This window comes from Schistocerca nitens, chromosome 1 (genome assembly GCF_023898315.1).
Source record: "Schistocerca nitens isolate TAMUIC-IGC-003100 chromosome 1, iqSchNite1.1, whole genome shotgun sequence".
NCBI lineage: Eukaryota > Metazoa > Arthropoda > Insecta > Orthoptera > Acrididae > Schistocerca > Schistocerca nitens.
This window is the reverse complement of record NC_064614.1, coordinates 898,642,803-898,663,190: the sequence shown is the minus strand read 5'-3', so window position 1 is coordinate 898,663,190 and position 20,388 is coordinate 898,642,803. Positions and strand designations below refer to the sequence as shown.

The following is a 20,388-nucleotide window of genomic DNA, read 5'->3' as shown; positions in this document are numbered from 1 at the left end:
TGTTTCTGGATTGAAAAATGGCATCCACGTCTCATCCATTGTCACAACCGACGAAAAGAAAGTCCCATTCATGCTGTCGTTGCGCGTCAACATTGCTTGGCAACATGCCACACGGGCAGCCATGTGGTCGTCCGTCAGCATTCGTGGCACCCACCTGGATGACACTTTTCGCATTTTCAGGTCGTCATGCAGGATTGTGTGGACAGAACCCACAGAAATGCCAACTCTGGAGGCGATCTGTTCAACAGTCATTCAGTGATCCCCCAAAACAATTCTCTCCACTTTCTCGATCATGTCGTCAGACCGGCTTGTGCGAGCCCGAGGTTGTTTCGGTTTGTTGTGACACAATGTTCTGCCTTCATTAAACTGTCGCACCCACGAACGCACTTTCGACACATCCATAACTCCATAACCACATGTCTCCTTCAACTGTCGATGAATTTCAATTGGTTTCACACCACGCAAATTCAGAAAACGAATGATTGCACGCTGTTCAAGTAAGGAAAATGTCACCATTTTAAGTATTTAAAACGGTTCTCATTCTTGCCGCTGGCGGTAGAATTCCATCTGCCGTACGGTGCTGCCATCTCTGGGATGTATTGACAATGAATGCGGCCTCATTATAAAACATGCGCATGTTTCTGTCTCTTTCCAGTCCGGAGAAAAAAAATCGGAGGCCTTAGAACTTGAATGCACCTCGTTTGATAGCTTCAGTCGTAAATGTCACTTTCTAGCCAAAGTAAAAATTATTTGTCACATCTACATAATTATGTAGTCACAGGTATATTTCTACTGATGTACTGTCTTCCCAAGTTCTATCTCTAATTATTTCACATCCAAATATAGCACAGAACATGGAAGGGGTGTCGACCACACTGGAGGAGTGGTGCAGATGGGGCTGAGAGTTCTCTGATGTGTGGTCAGTCACGCATCGGTGGATCTGATCTTAGTGTCTTGACATCAAAGTATCGGAGGCGTGCACAGTGTACAACTGCTGGTATCCACATTTGGTGCATGCTAAACGCTCGGACCCAGATGTGAAGCACAGATGGAAACTCTCTGAGGCAGGTGGTCAGGTGTCAGCCAGAGCATGTGGAGCACTGTACAGGGTGGGCTAAGGTTGCTGATGGGAGTGAACCTATATGAACTCAAGAATGTATCAACGGCTTCCTCAGGACAGGATTGAGTGACATGTTTTTTCATCTGAGTCTTGAATGTAGGGGTCTGTGGCTCTACCCCTCGACTGGATAGGAGATGAAAGGGAGAGGAGCTAACACGCATTGTCAGTTAATAGCATATATGGGAATGTTTCTATGGAAAAAATCTCTGTAGGGGTGTAACAGTAGCTGTCAAGGGCATGGATGGTCACAGAACCACATAAGGAAATTTTGAGAAAGCATCAACCTCTACAATCCAAAAGCAGTTACAGGGTGTATAAACAGACAAGAAAAGAATTTCTGGGGTTTTCCCTTATTTCCTGGTTAAATAATCACCTTTTCCCAGGCGAAAATTCACTTTTTCCTTGTTTAGTGTTGATACACTTATCAATCCTTTATGTAGTGAAGGTGTTTTTTACACCAGCAAAGAACTTACCAGCACTTTAGAAAACAAAAGCCAGTAAAAAGAAAAACCACATTTTGTACAGATCTTTGATAAGTGGCAATATTTACACTGCATATTTTCATATTTTGAAAGTAAAAACACAGATTCCACCAAACGCACCACATCAGCTTCGGAAGAACTGAAATCGAGACTGCAATGCTCTTTTGACAGCCAATTACAGCTGACTTCATGTGATCTCGCCAGACAATAACAACAGATATTCAGAGCACAGGACATATGATGTAGTTAGGTGATGGCATCATCATTCACTATATTTACATGGCCTCCCAAAACTGGATTTCATAAACCAACTTTCCTGTACCGCTTTTAGTTGGTCATGTAAACACTCCGAAATATATTCTGGAAATCCACTTCTTACTGCCAGTTTTCCACTTCCACAACTGATTTTCACTACCTTGTAAACGCACAATCATTTTTGAAATGTGGTTGGTCTGGCAGATTACTATTTGTTTTAAAAAATTTCAACTAATATAGATGGAGTGACTCATTGCACCGTGAAGGAGAAGTATATATATTACACTGTGCATGAAGCAGTCTACTACTAACATTTAATTGAAAGAAATAGTGATTGCGCCCACTAAACTTGAAACTGGAACAGCTGATTTCCAGATGCCATATCTGACTGGGCTACCAAATCCATTTCAGGCCTCAAAACATGTAAACATGACAGTGATGAAAGGTTTCCAAAATTCAACTTTCGTCTTCTGGAAGATGTGTCACGTGTAAACATAGTGACTGTTAAGTAGTGCAAACAAACAAATAACAAAAGTTAATGGTTTAAATTAATAAGCATACAGCAGAGGTACAAGGAAAACTAAGTGTTCACAAATAGTATTAGTCATCAAAAAGGTTTTACTGAATCCTCAGTAGCCAACAGTAACACACCATCAAGTGCTGAGGAATGAGAGGTGGTGGTGGTGGTGGTGGTGGTGGAAAAGGTAATAATTACACAAGGGCACAATGCTCAGACCAGTGGTTTACCCACCCAGCTGTGGTGGGCAAATTACCCAACCTGAAGTAAGACAGGACCCTCCACAACAGCCACCAAAAGCTGAGCACTGGTAATGGGAAAACCATCCACAGTATTTTGGGCTTTGGTGTCTGAATGGAAACACAACAGTTCATCCTGATTAAATGCTGTATCAGTGCCAACTGACAGAGAGCACCTGCAGTAGTGTGTTGTGCAGTGGGTCAAGAAGAAGAAGAAGAAGAAGAAGAAGAATAAGAGAGAGTCCAGAGTTGCAGGCGATGGGCCACTTTGCCTGATAAAGATGCCGAAGGGTGGAAAAGAGAAGATAGAGGTTTATGATGAGTAATCAAATGAAATTTAGAAGCATGTAGGAAGACAAGACTTTTTTTGAATGCATACACAATAACAAGCGCTTCTTTTCTATCAGTGAGTAGCACTGCTGCACCTGATTCAGAATTTTGGAAGCATACGCAATAGGACATACAGAACTGTCTACATATTTGAGCAAGAGTATGGCTCCAAGATCATACTATGAGCTGTCAGTGGCTAAAACAAGATGTTGCCTGGTTGGAAAGTAACTAAACAAGGTGCCGAGTATAATTTTGACATCAATAAGATAGAAGCACACTTATAAGCAGGCAACCACAGAAAAAAGAACACATTTACATAAGAGAATATGAAGCAGCCGAGCCACTGTGGCTGCACCAGGACAAAATTTATTGAGGTAAGGAATCTTCTCAAGAAAGGCCTGCAACTCTATGACATTGGTAGGATGTGGCGACACCATAATGGCATCGAAACTTTGGCATAAATGTATGACGCCCGAGTGCAAGACTTCAAAGTGAGACAGACAATAGACGGCTGAATAAACCGTAATTTGTCTGAGTTGCTTTTCAGAACAGCAGCCTGCAGCACTGTGAACAAGCAACAAAGGTTCAACCAACGTTCATCTGTTGAGGAACCTGAGGGCACAATGTCATCCCGTTAGTTAATGCATTTCAGCACGGATGCTGTGAGTTGCTCCAAAAACTGCTGGAAAGTGGTAGGGGCACTAGTCATTCTAAGTGACATGTGCTGGTATTGATGTAACCAGAAGGGAGTTTTCATTGTAAGGTTATGTTTGGAATCATCATCCAGAGACATTGCAAGTAGGCTTCCGACAAGTCCATTTTGGAAAAATATTGGTTGACTAGAAGAAGGGATCAGTGGTATGGCCCGTTCTGAGGCATCAAGGGATCACCAGTTTAGTGTTGGAGGGACGACAACAACAACAACATTGGTCCCTTGAAAGGTGTGCTAAGAGTCCATCCCGAAGGGATAACGGATGGGTATCAATAATAGACTGTGAATCGACAGACTTTTTAAAATCATCTCAGAGCAGAAGATTGCCATTAGGTTTTGCGACAATAACCAATGGAGTATACCATTCACTAGAATAGACAGGCATGATAACACCAAAGACATAAGTTTATCTAGTTCTAATTTGACTAACTCGCCGTAAAGCTATTGGGATTGGGTGGGCAGGAAAATAAAACTGGAGCCCGCTGTCAGTTTCATTATGGTGTGAGCCTTATTATCAGCAGCACACCCTACACCTTCTGAAAAACAGGGAGGAATATTCCAAGCATACCTGTTGGTATGGAACTTGATATGATACCAGAAGCACTTGATCAGGAATAGAGAATCCAAAAATTCTGAAGGCATCTAACCCAAATAAGTTTTCAGTGTTGGCATCATACATTACTAACAAGGTCAAGCCTGCACAACTGCTTTATACACTACAGGAGTAGGAAATGTTCCCAATATGAGAATTTGTTGTTTCTTGTAACTCACTAACTGACGAGAAACGGGGACAATGCTGGTGATATGATGGTTGCCTGTCGTCCATGTGGCCTGCTCATGTTGAACAAAACAATAACGGCAAGACTGGAGAGAGCATGTGGCCACTGTTGTGATGCTGACTGCTATTGTTGCTTAGCACAACACTACCCCATGTGGCATGGAGACTGTGGTTGCACGAAAGCCGCTTAGGAGGAGAAGCAGCACTGGCAGCTACCTGACATCAAGCTTCTATCTGATTTCCTGTTGCCTATACTTCAAAGGTCTGGGCAAAGTTCAAAGCTTCTGTGAGAGACATGGTAAAACACATTCAAGATCTTCGCTATCGGGAGCCATGCATATTACAGCATTGGGAACCACTGAATCAGCATATGAGTCCCAGTGAGTTTCAGTAACAAATGGAATGACACCAAAGCACACGAACTTTTGCTGCCCAAGCTCTGTATGACTGTTGCAGCTACTTTTGACAAAGGTAGAACTCAACATGAGCAGCAATAACATGACTAAGTTTGCAAGGATAATTAGAGAGCAACTGACACATTTCATCAAAAGAGAGACTTGCAGGTTTCTAAGAGGAACTATCTGACACAAAATGTGATAAACATGAGAAGAAACCCATGACAGAAACAAAGCCTTACACACCTTGGAGTTAGTGACTAGAAAATATTGCCGAAGGAGTTTTTCATATGCAACCCAATCTTCTCGATGAACCCTGGCACATCAACAATGCTGACGAACTGTTTGGTGCCACAGCGGCATTATGCTTCTGACTGGTGAGAGCTTGTTGCTGTTCAACAAGAGATTGAAGAATTTCTTCTGCAAACATATTGGCCATAGCGAATTTAGAAACGAAACACGCAGAGTAGAATATTGCAATCATCACCAAAATGTACAAACTTAATATCAAAATTACCACCAACCAACTTTTGTTCTGTTTCCATGTGAAGGGATACACAAAGACACTGAATGAAGTAGGAATCTGTACAGTCACACTGAACCATAGCATATATTAAAGCACAGTCCAACACCTGAGCAAAACATTTTTCATGTAAACGTTAGTCTGTGGAAGGCCTGGCACACCACATTATATACGGCTGTTTTGTACATGGTGCAGCACTTGTTGCGCTGTCTGTAGTTATGCAAGGTGACCTCTTTGGGTCAGCTTTGCAAATTATAAACAGTGCTGTAAAATTTTTAGAAATTGACGGACAAGGCAGTAAAATCATATTGTATATTGTATTATCAGACCAAAGACTTTGCTGTGTTTTATTATGTTGTTTATTGCTATAGGGCTATTTTGGAGTGGTTGTCATATTCAGGTTATCTTCAAAAGGTACATGATTTGGGACAGTATTTCAAATTTTTAAGTAGATAATTTACCATATTGTAGAATTATGGTTCGCTATGTACATCACATTGTCTTGATTTCCATGTGACATTAATGTCTCAGTTGCTGTCACATTATTGTGTAAGTTTGCTACTTTGATGCTGCTAGAGCTACAGTGAATGTTAAACTTTTGTTGGAGCAGTTACTTGTGTAGTTGTTGAATTATGAAAGTTTATTTCATAATGCCATTTTGTGACAGCTGTATTGACAGTTGAGTCAGTGATGTTACATGGTTACAGGCTCCTCGCTTCCATAGTATTCTGTAGGTCATATCTTTGTTCTTACCAGCTATATTATATTGCTTGTATGATTCGCGTTTATGTGATTCTACTCCCATGTGTGACTTTATCCTACTTTTCGCTATGGAATTGGTTATGCCAGATAGTGGTGCGGTGCATGATGTTTGTGACAATTTCTCAATGTTGTTTTCTTAACCCTTTCACTGCTATGGGCACGTATACACATCCGGCTACATTGTTCCCCAGGCGTCATGGACTTGTATGTGTGTCACCTGGATTTTCCTACAGTGCTACATCTGAATGCGTTCTGAGCCGTTGACCTCTCACTGCTGCAGATGATTTACTACCATATCTTTGTATCTTGAATCGTTTATGAGATAAGACGATTGTTACGATCACATGAATTGCGATGCACAAGAACATTAATAGGTGCAAAGGGTGCAACTGTCCTTCAGATATAAAACACAATAACTCATAAACGAACTGAGATAGCCTTCTGCTCTCAGTTTTAAATAAAAGTTCGATATCTTATAAAATTTTCATTTCACTGGAATGTATGAGCTAAAATCAACAACATGGAAAATTTACGCAATGTGCATTTACCTCTGCAAAATCTTTAAAATTTTGCATAATGTTTTACTTAATTTGATGCAACACAGTACCTATGACGGTTAATAAAAGGAAATTCAGTACTTTATCAACTGAAGATATGAAACTTTACCAGATACTAATTATTTCATAACAGCCAGGAAGTTGCATGGACAGAACTGGGCACATCTCATTAGAACAAAATGACTATTGTTTTGCTCTCAATTTTAAATAAAATTTTGATACCTTATCTACATTTGATTTACTGCAATGCATGAGCTAAAATCAACCATACTCAGAGTTTACGCAAAACATTTTAATCTCTGGAACACGCTAAAATTTCATGCAATGTTTTACTTAATTTGATGCAGCACAGTAAGTATGATGGATACGGAAGAAAAAGAAAAATATCCAGTCCTTTATCAAGTGAAGATATCAGACTAAGATTTCCAAAAAACAATTTTTTTCACTTAATAGTTTCCAAAAAATCTGTTAAATATTTCATATTGGCCAGAACACCACCTCCCACCATAGGTGTCAGCATCTGGCAAGCAGTGCAGCCATAACAAAAGCAGCCTCTGCATGGAATGCAAAGAGCTCATCTGTAGCAGTGAAAGTTAGACATATGCTTTCCAATGTTTACTTTTAAGTGATGGAAGAAAGTTGATGGGTTACAGCTGCTTTCTGTAATGTGTTCTCGGTATTGAATGTTGAAATTATGCCCAGTTTGACCCATATAGAATTTATCACGTACTTTACATTGAATTTTACATATACCTGGATCTGAATACATGGTTCAAAAATTGTGTCATGTCTGGTAAGCAAAATTTTATGTTAGTGTGTTTCCTTAGAATGTTGTTGACAACTGGATGGATAGAGACAGATGTATTATGAATTTTCAGATGTCTACATAATTTAAGTACTCTAGGATTTATCACCAAACATTCTCTTTCTTTGAAGTCGGACAGAATAGTATAACACTGTTTGATGACTTACTTTGTGCAGCATATTTGTTTGTGGGATCTCTAGTGATTTCTACAATGTTATTTTCTGTGAAAAAGTAATTTACTTCTTGTAGATAGTAATTTGTTTTAGTATTATCAACAATTACATTTGACAATATTATGAAAAAGATGGCGGAAATGTTGAGTCGCAAAGAGTCACAACAAAAAGATAAAGCATGTAAGCTTTCACTCTGAAGGCCTTCTTCTAAAACACACACACACACACACACACACACACACACACACACACAACTACCATCTCTGTCCTATACTAGAGATGGGCAAAACTGTTCTTTTCAGAGATTGGATCAGAACTGTTCACTCCCTGAAATGAATTAGGTCTTTTTCATGACTCACCACTCATTTACAATAGAAAATAAATGGAAGGCACATTGCCCTTTAAACTTGGTTTATTCCAGTACTATACCTGTATTTTGATCTTATTTGATCCTATTTTGAAGTAACACAGATAATGAGTAAGAATTTTGTATTGTTTATTGAAATTTCCAAGATATGACAAAGTTTTTGATTATTGATTTATTTTGCACTATCGTGGTTTTTTGGGTGATCGGAAAATGTTGTAACTTGAGATTTACATTAACAATATATTTGGCTATAATGTATTAAAATTTCATTAACCTCATACAAATACATCGCAAGCCATATATTTTTAAAGTGAACGTTTCCTTCCGAAGACGCCTAAAATCGCAAAATCCGTACCAGAATAAGAAAAAAAAATATAAATTTGACTGTAAAACGAAATGGTAAGAGGAGTCATCAGGAACCTAATCTAATCAGTTTAAACAAATAAAAATAAAATAAAAACGATTGATGTATACATAACATAATAATGTAATATACATAGCGGTATTACTACGAAGAACAATATCCAGTGGGGACGAACTCCGATGCAGAGGCGCTGAGTCGAGCAGGTCGAGCCGCGAGCTGTATTACTGCATGAGCTGAGACCGCAGAGACCAGAGTGACACCTGAGTTGCTTTGCTCAACGCTCTGGCTAGAGTCGAGACGGTGGGGTGAGCGTTGAGCGGGCGAGTTCCGAGGGTGGGGGGAGCGGTGAACTCACCCGCTCAGAGACAAATCGTCCGTTCCCTTGCGAGCAGGTTTTTGCAAGTAGTTCCTATGTTATCCGCTAGGTGGCTCTCTGTCCTGTTGCTCGCATCAACTGCCCAGAGGGCAGGACGTGCGACTGAAACGATCGCCGACAGAGTGCGATTCGAAGTTAAGCTGCGCCAGACACTGCACACGGCAGACGACGCACAGAGACGGCACGGCATATGTGAAACACAAAATCCAATGGGGCACTGCACAATGCAGGCAGCCAAGGTAGAAGCAGGGCAGAGGCCGGCGCTGGCTGTGTTGTGTGGCGTGCACTGTGCTCTGACCAGCAGAGGCGCTGCTGATATGCTCCGTCTCTCTCTCTCTCTCTCTCTCTCTCTCTCTCTCTCTCTCTCTCTCTCTGCCGTGGGAAACGTTTGGAGCTACCGTTCTTTTTTTCTGAATCACTGATTGTTCACTCCTTTGAAAGATTCAACTCTATGAATTAGTTCAAGAGCGGATCCCCCATCTCTATCCTATACGTCATATTGTCATTATTACATAATGGATTTTCTATTGCTTAAACTATTACCTTTGTCTGACTTTATAGTTATTGCAATACTAGGTATTAGTTTATCACTAATTTGGCATAATAGCATATAACTTCTGTACTGGTTGTTGTAATTATTGGTGCTCTCTTTTTCTGTTGCATTCGTTGTCCTAAAAGTGATTTTGTTTTGTTGTTTTATAGGTAATCGATCTGCCAATCACTATTTTAGTTGTTGCTGTAAGTTGTTTCCTGATAGTGCTCGGAAACTTGCGTTCTGGATTATATTTTTAAAAAACTATTAGACAAGGGTTTATAATATAATCTAGAATTGAAATTTAAGTACACTATCAGGAAACAACTTACAACTACAGCTACTATAGAACTAATGCAGCTAGATTACCAATTAAACACAAAAAGAAAATTGTTATTAGGACAGTGAATGCGATACAAAAAGAAAGCACTGACAATAACAAAAATCAGTACAAAGACTGTATGATATTAAACCAAACTAATAATAAACTAACATCAAGTAATGCAATAACAAAGTCAGACAAAGGTAACAGTTTAGTCACATTAAAATGTAATGACTATATACAAAAACTAAATGACTTTTTTATGGTAAATAATATCACACAAATCATAATATTATTATATCACACACCACAAAGCGAACCACAAATGAGTGTTCCTGAAGAAATCAAAATATACACTCCTGGAAATTGAAATAAGAACACCGTGAATTCATTGTCCCAGGAAGGGGAAACTTTATTGACACATTCCTGGGGTCAGATACATCACATGATCACACTGACAGAACCACAGGCACATAGACACAGGCAACAGAGCATGCACAATGTCGGCACTAGTACAGTGTATATCCACCTTTCGCAGCAATGCAGGCTGCTATTCTCCCATGGAGACGATCGTAGAGATGCTGGACGTAGTCCTGTGGAACGGCTTGCCATGCCATTTCCACCTGGCGCCTCAGTTGGACCAGCGTTCGTGCTGGACGTGCAGACCGCGTGAGATGACGCTTCATCCAGTCCCAAACATGCTCAATGGGGGACAGATCCGGAGATCTTGCTGGCCAGGGTAGTTGACTTACACCTTCTAGAGCACGTTGGGTGGCACGGGATACATGCGGACGTGCATTGTCCTGTTGGAACAGCAAGTTCCCTTGCCGGTCTAGGAATGGTAGAACGATGGGTTCGATGACGGTTTGGATGTACCGTGCACTATTCAGTGTCCCCTCGACGATCACCAGTGGTGTACGGCCAGTGTAGGAGATCGCTCCCCACACCATGATGCCGGGTGTTGGCCCTGTGTGCCTTGGTCGTATGCAGTCCTGACTGTGGCGCTCACCTGCACGGCGCCAAACACGCATACGACCATCATTGGCACCAAGGCAGAAGCGACTCTCATCGCTGAAGACGACACGTCTCCATTCGTCCCTCCATTCACACCTGTTGCGACACCACTGGAGGCGGGCTGCACGATGTTGGGGCGTGAGCGGAAGACGGCCTAACGGTGTGCGGGACCGTAGCCCAGCTTCATGGAGACGGTTGCGAATGGTCCTCGCCGATACCCCAGGAGCAACAGTGTCCCTAATTTGCTGGGAAGTGGCGGTGCGGTCCCCTATGGCACTGCATAGGATCCTATGGTCTTGGCGTGCATCCGTGCGTCGCTGCGGTCCGGTCCCAGGTCGACGGGCACGTGCACCTTCCGCCGACCACTGGCGACAACATCGATGTACTGTGGAGACCTCACGCCCCACGTGTTGAGCAATTCGGCGGTACGTCCACCCGGCCTCCCGCATGCCCACTATACGCCCTCACTCAAAGTCCGTCAACTGCACATACGGTTCACGTCCACGCTGTCGCGGCATGCTACCAGTGTTAAAGACTGCGATGGAGCTCCGTATGCCACGGCAAACTGGCTGACACTGACGGCGGCGGTGCACAAATGCTGCGCAGCTAGCGCCATTCGACGGCCAACACCGCGGTTCCTGGTGTGTCCGCTGTGCCGTGCGTGTGATCATTGCTTGTACAGCCCTCTCGCAGTGTCCGGAGCAAGTATGGTGGGTCTGACACACCAGTGTCAATGTGTTCTTTTTTCCATTTCCAGGAGTGTATATTCACACACATGAAATTTTATTGAAATTATCCTTCCAAACAAGAGACAAGTAGAAAAACAAAATCTACAAACATATCCACTGATCATTTTACCATGAAATTAGAAGTAACCATTGGAAATCATATGTCTAAGAAAACAACACTGTAAGCCTTGTCTCAACCCTATTTGGCATAATCAAGTTATAAAAAAACAATAGGATTAAATTACATAAACACAAATCATGTAAGCGATATGATATAGTGAGTACAAACACAGGTATGACCAAGCAAATGGCCTGTAAGCACATAACATTGCTGAATGAACTGTCTATGCTGCCACAAAACATCATTATGAAATAAAGTATCATAATTCGACAGCTACACAAATAACTGCTCCAACAGAAGTGTAACATCTATTATAGCTCCAACAACATCAAAGAAGCAAACTTATACAATAGTGTGACAGCACCTGAGACATCAATTTCATATGGCTATCAAGACCACCTGATGTATGTAGCAGACCATAATTTGAAAATATGTTATACTATCTACTTAAAAATTTGAAATATCATGCCAGACTATGTACTTTTCACACATGACCTGAAGACGCCAATCATGGTGAAATAGATCTACAGTAATAAACAATATAACCAACAACAGCAGCATCTTTGGTCCCATAATTAATTGGTCACACATGTGTACAAAAATTAAATTGTTGTAGAATATTGCTGAAAGAGAAAGAGGGACAAGGAAGGAAATGATTGAGGATGAAACTATTTACATTAAGAAGAATGTAAGTGTTATAAATATATTTGAGCTGCAGAATTTTTTAATAATTACTTTTTAATAGCAGGTGAAAAAGTTGGTTCTAGAAATTGAGAAGAGAAAGAGAAACAGTGTACTGCTGCAGCAATGCAGAGGAAATTGCGTGAATGAAAATTTCACACACTGCTCTACCTAAAATAAGGAAAATCATTATGGCTTTCACAAATAAATGTTTATATGGAACTGATACCTCCATTAAGACATAACTAAGTTGTGGCTCTATAACAGGTAATGTTCTCATTCACATTGGTAAAAAATTATTAATTTAGATTATTTTTCCAAACAAATTAAAATACATCACTGTTGGAGACACTTTACAAGACTGATAACTCCATATACAGCAATAACTAGCAGCTAGTTCAGTATTTAGATAATTTCACAAAATACTTGAGAAGTTTATGCTCTCTGTGATCATTATGTATGACTATTGGATGTTCAGTACGTCACAGTTTGGATTTCATTTGTTCATCATGTTTATTCAAATCGGCTGTTCCACTGAGGAAGCTATATACACGTTCATGGTGACATAATAAAATTTTTAAATGTTAAAATATCAAAGATTTCTTGATTATTTCAATTTTGGTTAATGGAGAAATTGTTATGAGATGCAGGTTTCAGCACAAGCCTGAGACAGAGGACACAGACAGTCTTGTATACACTACTGAATACTTAAAGTTGGGGGGGAAAAAACACATATAAAGAACTGCTAAAACATTTAGGTATAGCTAGCAGTTTGAGAATAACACAGAAATATTCTACATAAAATACTAGAAGGAAATATTATCTCCTCTTCACTGTAATGAATCTAAGTTTGGCAGTGGTATGAGTGAAACACATAACTACAAAACTCTTTTGATAATTTGCTAATGGAAATATAATGCCTGACAGATAACAGAGATATTTTCAGATAGACTAAACTTGTTTCTCCAGAACAATCCTTGAATATCATGGAGGAATTCTTGAATAAGCAATGAATTACAAACTTGTAAATGGCCAGCATGTAACCAAATACAGATTCTTTCACAACCACTATTACAGGCTTCTAGGAGTTAGAAGGGGAACTGAATATGAGTAAATACAGTTCTGAGAAGGAATCCATGCCTGGAAATCTACTGTTTGGGTGTAAATCATGTTTGAAGATTGGGTCACTTTGAAATCTTGTTCTTCACAGTATGCACACAGTGGTGACAGTTCAATGACCTGGATTCCTTACAGGAGCCCATGGCATGGCAATGTTTTGTGTACTTATTGTCAGGTTGTTTTCTGCACGATGAAGGATGTCCTCCTCAAAACCAAGATTGCCGAACATCTGTGGAGCACCACAGCCAACTCTCCAGTTACAAATGTACCTGTTTCTTCCACTCCTTATTTTAATCAGATGAAATTGTATGTGGTGTTATTAAAAAGGAAAACAGTTCCTAATGTTCAGCAAAATTATATTCATTTGATTTGTTCACGAACTGACTTTCGGCTTCTCAGTTCATCTTCAGACAACAACTGAATGTCGCAAACACAGATACAGATAAATATGATGTGTGGCTTACACAGATATTATTTGTACAGAAGATACAAAATGACAAAGTGTTTACACAGGAAAACATTGCAATAATTACATTAACTAAAAAAAGAGGAGGTTAAAAAGTTTTTACCTGGAGATACATTTAACAAACAATGAGAAATAATATGAATTTACAGTTTGAATATAGTATTTATAACGAAAACTTTATTTAACAAAGGGGAAACTGAGTCCAATCATTTAATACGAGCCTGGTATTCCGTGTCGTGCATGTTGATTCCAATGGGGTCATCTTTCTGCTTTTCTTGACATAATGTAAAACTTCACATTATACATCATATGACTAGTTTTCTGCTAAAAGATGATCAGTACAGGTTGGTTCTTTCTTCTGCAATAGTCAGCTTCTCTCATATTCATGTAGCCTAACGACCACAGCTTTGCCTGACTGAACGTAATACACTTTTTCATACTGCTTGCAAGTGATTTTATATAAACCACTCTGTGCCAAGGGTTGCAATTTGTCTTTACCATTGATTAAAAAAGTTTTGACATGTTATTGGTATTAAAATGTAGGTCTGTAATGTGAGACTTCAAACTTTTATAAGATTGTCTGAAATGCTGCAAATATATGGAAATTTGCACCAAGATTTGTAACTATTGAGTGATTGTTGTTGGTCAGCATACTGAAGTAGTTTAATTTTATTCATTTTCATTTTTCGTGGCATATTATCAATTATGGCAGAACTATAACCATTGCTGGAAGCAATTTGTTTGATGGTTTGTAGTTCTATTTGGAATGTTGATCTTGATACTGGACCAGATATGAGGTGATGCACCACCAAATGGAAAACTGCATATTTTGTGGATGCTGGGAACACACAGGGATTATTTTATCAGTAGCTATGCTTTTCTGTAAATGCTAAATTTGTGTTTTCTCTAACTGATGTTTATATTATGGTCCAAGAAATTTATAGAACAGCACCACTGTAAGCTGAATTTTCTTATGTTAGAGTTTAAATGCTGCACTAATGTGTCTAACTGTCTAGTGGTGCCAGCTTACAAACACAGCACATCATCAAAATATCCAATTCAATTGTTCTTTCTGTAAGAAAATTTGTTCAAACTGTCAGTGAAAATACCTTTAGAAATTAAATACATTAATACAGCATTTAAACTCAAAACACCAGAAAATTCAGTTTACAGTGGAGCTGGTAAGTTGTTCTATAAATATGTCTGGCCATAATATAGATAATAGTAAAAGAAAACACATATTTAACATTTACAGAAAAACATAGCTTCTGATATGGTACTTACTGCAAGCTCCCAGCATCCTCACAGCCACAAACATGTAGCTTTCTATTCAATGATGCATCACATCATATCTGTTGCATTACCAAATCAGCTTTTCAAACAGAACTACAAACCATCAAACAAATTGCTTCCAACTTCTGCCTTGATTGACAATATGCTACAGAAAAAGAAAATGAATAAAATTACACCACTTCTGAATGCTGGCCAACACCAGTCACTCAGTGGCTATGGATCTTGCAAAATTCCATATTCCGGCAAAATTTCTGACAACCTTGCAAAAAAGTTAAAGTCTCACAGTTACAGAATATTGATAACATATCAAATTTTTTATTCAGTAGTAAAGACAAATTGCAACTCTTAGCGCACTGTGGTGTATGTAAAATCACTTGCAAGTAGTGGGAACGTTTACTGGTCAGTCAGGCAGAGCTATGGCAATCAGGCTACATGAACATGAGAGAAGTTGGCGATCGCAGAAGAAAGGTTCACCAGCTGCTGATCATCTTTTAGCAGAAAGCCATTCAAGTGTCATAGAATATTAAGTTTCACATTTGTCAAGAAAAGCAGAGATGACCCTACTGGAAATCAACACACAACAGAATGTCAGCCTAGAATGGCTATGATTGGACTTAGTTCCCATTTCCACTTTGTTAAATTAAGTTTTCATTATGAATACTACAATCAAACTGTAAATTCATCTTATTTCTCATCAATTTTAAGCGTATCTCCAGATAAAAACTTTGTTTAAGTCCTTTTTTAATTCGTGTTGTTATTGTAATGCTTTCCCATATAAACACTGTCTTTTCTGTATCTTATGAAGAAATAATATCTTTGTAAGTCACACACTATGTTTATCTGTGTTTGTAACATTCAGTTGTCACCTGAAGATGGACTGAGAAGCCAAAAGCCGGAAAGTGACCAAATCAAACAAATATAATTTTGCAGAACATCAGGATTTGTTTTCCTTTTAATATTATCATCACTTTCTGCCCAGCACCAAAAGGAAATTCAGTTAATGTTTGTTCTGAAAATGATCACAATCTCTGAACTTATGTTATATCCAAATGGTACATTTGTAAGAATTGTGAAGCACCCTGTGTAGTATATACAATTAACTCTACAATATTTTGTCCAACTGACATTCCCGATCATAACATTTATTACGAATATGGTCTATGGAAGATGGAGTCAGTTAACTAACAATGTAACGAAGTAGCGAACAAGGAGAATTGTTGCCAGTGGTCCCTGGCATCTGGTAAAAGTGAAGAATTGAGAAGCAGATGCACAGATAATTAAGTGACTTTTTGTGCTTTTCTTTTCAGTGCGATTTACAAAACACACTAGTATCAATGCAACAAGTGCCAAAAATTAATGCACACAACTAAAAATGTAATGCGGGTGTATGGACAAAACCTATCCGGATAATTTTTTTTTTCCTTTCCAAATCAGATGAGTACTGCAACAAACCTTAGAAATCCCAGGTTCTGAAAAAAGTGGTTGATAGTTTTCGAATTCAGTAAGTGGCTGTTGATGTTGATGCTGGATAAGTCCTTGCCACTTGTTAGGAATTTTTGGTACAGGTCCTGAGCGATCTGCTGAGGGATCAAATGATTTTTCCAATTCAGAGAGAACTTGTGAAAGGCCTGGCTGAGAGAAGACCTGCAACAAAGCAAACATCTGACATCAGGAACATTAACCTTATTATCTTCACTTGCCACATGCCGCAAAACATTGTCAAACCCAAAAATAAAAGTCCAGACATCATTATACGAAATAACAACTTATTAAAAATTATCAAATTGTATGAAAGAGTAGCACACAGCCTCTGCCCATTAATTACACAGGGTGTATACGCGGGCAAGGAAAAACAATTCCCAGATTTTTCCCAGTTAAAAATACATTTTCTCCCAGATGAAAATACACTTTTTCCATGTACAGTATCAGTATATTTTCTCTCGGAACAGTAAAAGTTATCAATCCTTTGGATGGCTATGGTTTTATACACCGACGTAGAATTTCTCGGCACTTTAGAAAACGAAACTCAAGGGGGGTAAAAAGTAAAAAACCACACTGTGGAAAGATCTTTGACATGCTGCAACATGTACGCTGTATATTTTCATATTACGAAAGTATAAATGCGAATTCCACTAAAAACCGAATGTTACTTTCTGAAGCATTGAAAACGAGACTGCGATGCGCTTTTGAAAGCCAGTCATAGCTCATGTCATGTGATCTTGCCAGATGATGACATCAGATATTCGGAGTATACTACACGTGATGTAGTCAGCCAATAGCTGTTAAGTAGTGTGAACACACAAATAGGAAAAATTAATGGTCTAAATTAATATACATAGTGTTGCCACAAGAAAAACATAGCTTTCACATATAATATTGGTCTCTAAGATTTGTGGGGACATAGGACCACTGGCTCACCCCCCAATACCATCACTACCCTACCGCAGTGAGAACAATTGTACCTTTGCCAGATCAGTTCTTTGTAGTACGCGCTCTATGCTACACCATACACTATCTTACTGTGTTTCTGGTAACACTTATCCTTGAGGAAACTGGAGCCTTACTTGCAATACTGTAAATCCCACTGCCATTTAAAGTCTTAAGAATCAAAGAATGAATATGAAACAACATTATACTCTTAAGTTCACACTGTTTCTCTGTAATTGCCTCTAATGAATTCAGGTATCTCATCAAGATTTTATAATGTGTAATAATATTATGGAAAGGAAAGTTGCTACTACCATACCACAGAGATGCTGTATCACAGGTAGGAACAACAAAAAGACTGTCGCAAGGTGAGCTTTCAGCCAACAATGCCTTTGTCGAAAATTGGCAACAGCCAGACACACACACACACACACACACACACACACACACACACACACGACGACAGTCTCTGGCAGCTGAAGCCAGACTACTCTGTTTTAAATACAAACTACTGTTCCACACATATTTTCATTTCTCCAGTCTATCTTGGCAGGCTGTTACAGCAAATGGTTTCAAAGTGTTTCTAAACAAAAACAGTTTTGGTTGCGAAATTATTTAATGTCAATGACACGTTCCACCCTTTTGAGGCTTCATCAGATTGTCTATAAAAATGAGCAAACCAATCAATTAAATACAAGTGGAGGAAAAAAGGCACAGTCCTATCTTGCACAGCTACATAGACGATGTGAACTAAAAGTAATAAAACTTATGTAAAAGTACGATAATGATCAAAGCAGAAGAAATGAATTAAAATTTGTGCTGGTGGAGAAGGCACTGCACTCAACTTGGGTAGTTCGTGCAGCAATATTAACCATGGTGCTGCGGTGATGTGATGGTTAGCATTTCTGCCTAGCAAGCAAGAACACCCTAGTTTGAGTCCCAGCCACAGCACCAATTTTAATTCATTTCTTCTGCTTCGATCATTACCGTAGATCTAGAAGAGACTTAAACCTCTCAGGGAAAAATTTAATTATAAGATTTATGTAAAAGTAGCTGCATATATGAGCGATCAGTCCGTTTTACGTTATATGTGGTTTTATAATGTAAAATGGACACCAAGGTAACCGAACATATAATCCATTCATCATGAAGCATCTAAACCATGAAGTGGACATAGTGAAAGGAGAGAAACAGTCAGAATAACACCGAGAAAGTACAAAAATGTGGCAGAATAACTTCCAAAGTTACTGTATATTACCTAGAGCACATCAGCCGGCTCCGCTGTGGCTGTACAAGAACGGTCCACGGTTTGAGTTGCAAACGGCACAACGTCTGTATTGATGCATGCGCACGCGCACATGCACGCACGCACGCACGCACGCACACACACACACACACACACACACACACACACACACACACACACACAAAATTACTATGACAAACTGATATACAGATATACACTCCTGGAAATTGAAATAAGAACACCGTGAATTCATTGTCCCAGGAAGGGGAAACTTTATTGACACATTCCTGGGGTCAGATACATCACATGATCACACTGACAGAACCACAGGCACATAGACACAGGCAACAGAGCATGCACAATGTCGGCACTAGTACAGTGTATATCCACCTTTCGCAGCAATGCAGGCTGCTATTCTCCCATGGAGACGATCACAGAGATGCTGGATGTAGTCCTGTGGAACGGCTTGCCATGCCATTTCCACCTGGCACCTCAGTTGGACCAGCGTTCGTGCTGGACGTGCAGACCGCGTGAGACGACGCTTCATCCAGTCCCAAACATGCTCAATGGGGGACAGATCCGGAGATCTTGCTGGCCAGGGTAGTTGACTTACACCTTCTAGAGCACGTTGGGTGGCACGGGATACATGCGGACGTGCATTGTCCTGTTGGAACAGCAAGTTCCCTTGCCGGTCTAGGAATGGTAGAACGATGGGTTCGATGACGGTTTGGATGTACCGTGCACTATTCAGTGTCCCCTCGACGATCACCAGTGGTGTACGGCCAGTGTAGGAGATCACTCCCCACACCATGATGCCGGGTGTTGGCCCTGTGTGCCTTGGTCGTATGCAGTCCTGATTGTGGCGCTCACCTGCACGGCGCCAAACACGCATACGACCATCATTGGCACCAAGGTAGAAGCGACTCTCATTGCTGAAGACGACACGTCTCCATTCGTCCCTCCATTCACGCCTGTCGCGACACCACTGGAGGCGGGCTGCACGATGTTGGGGCGTGAGAGGAAGACGGCCTAACGGTGTGCTGGACCGTAGCCCAGCTTCATGGAGATGGTTGCGAATGGTCCTCGCCGATACCCCAGGAGCGACAGTGTCCCTAATTTGCTGGGAAGTGGCGGTGCGGTCCCCTATGGCACTGCGTAGGATCCTACGGTCGTGGCGTGCATCCGTGCGTCGCTGCGGTCCGGTCCCAGGTCGACGGGCACGTGCACCTTCCGCCGACCACTGGCGACAACATCGATGTACTGTGGAGACCTCACGCCCCACGTGTTGAGCAATTCGGCAGTACGTCCACCCGGCCTCCCGCATGCCCACTATACGCCCTCGCTCAAAGTCCGTCAACTGTACATACGGTTCACGTCCACGCTGTCGCGGCATGCTACCAGTGTTAAAGACTGTGATGGAGCTCCGTATGCCACGGCAAACTGGCTGACACTGACGGCGGCGGTGCACAAATGCTGCGCAGCTAGCGCCATTCGACGGCCAACACCGCGGTTCCTGGTGTGTCCGCTGTGCCGTGCGTGTGATCATTGCTTGTACAGCCCTCTCGCAGTGTCCGGAGCAAGTATGGTGGGTCTGACACACCGGTGTCAATGTGTTCTTTTTTCCATTTCCAGGAGTGTATAATGCGGCAAGAAGTACCTAGGTGGTGTACATGACCGGCTTAAG

General features: G+C 40.5%; 1 protein-coding gene across 1 annotated transcript in view; it reads right to left on the bottom strand.

Moving 5' to 3' along the window:
- The window catches only part of LOC126192160 (sphingomyelin phosphodiesterase 4), a 211,558-nt gene that overhangs the window by 73,457 nt on the left and 117,713 nt on the right, over positions 1-20,388 (bottom strand). The window contains exon 8 of the mRNA XM_049932584.1: positions 16,484-16,675. Within this exon, the coding sequence (XP_049788541.1) occupies positions 16,484-16,675 (192 nt within the window). The remainder of the gene's footprint in view (positions 1-16,483; positions 16,676-20,388) is intronic.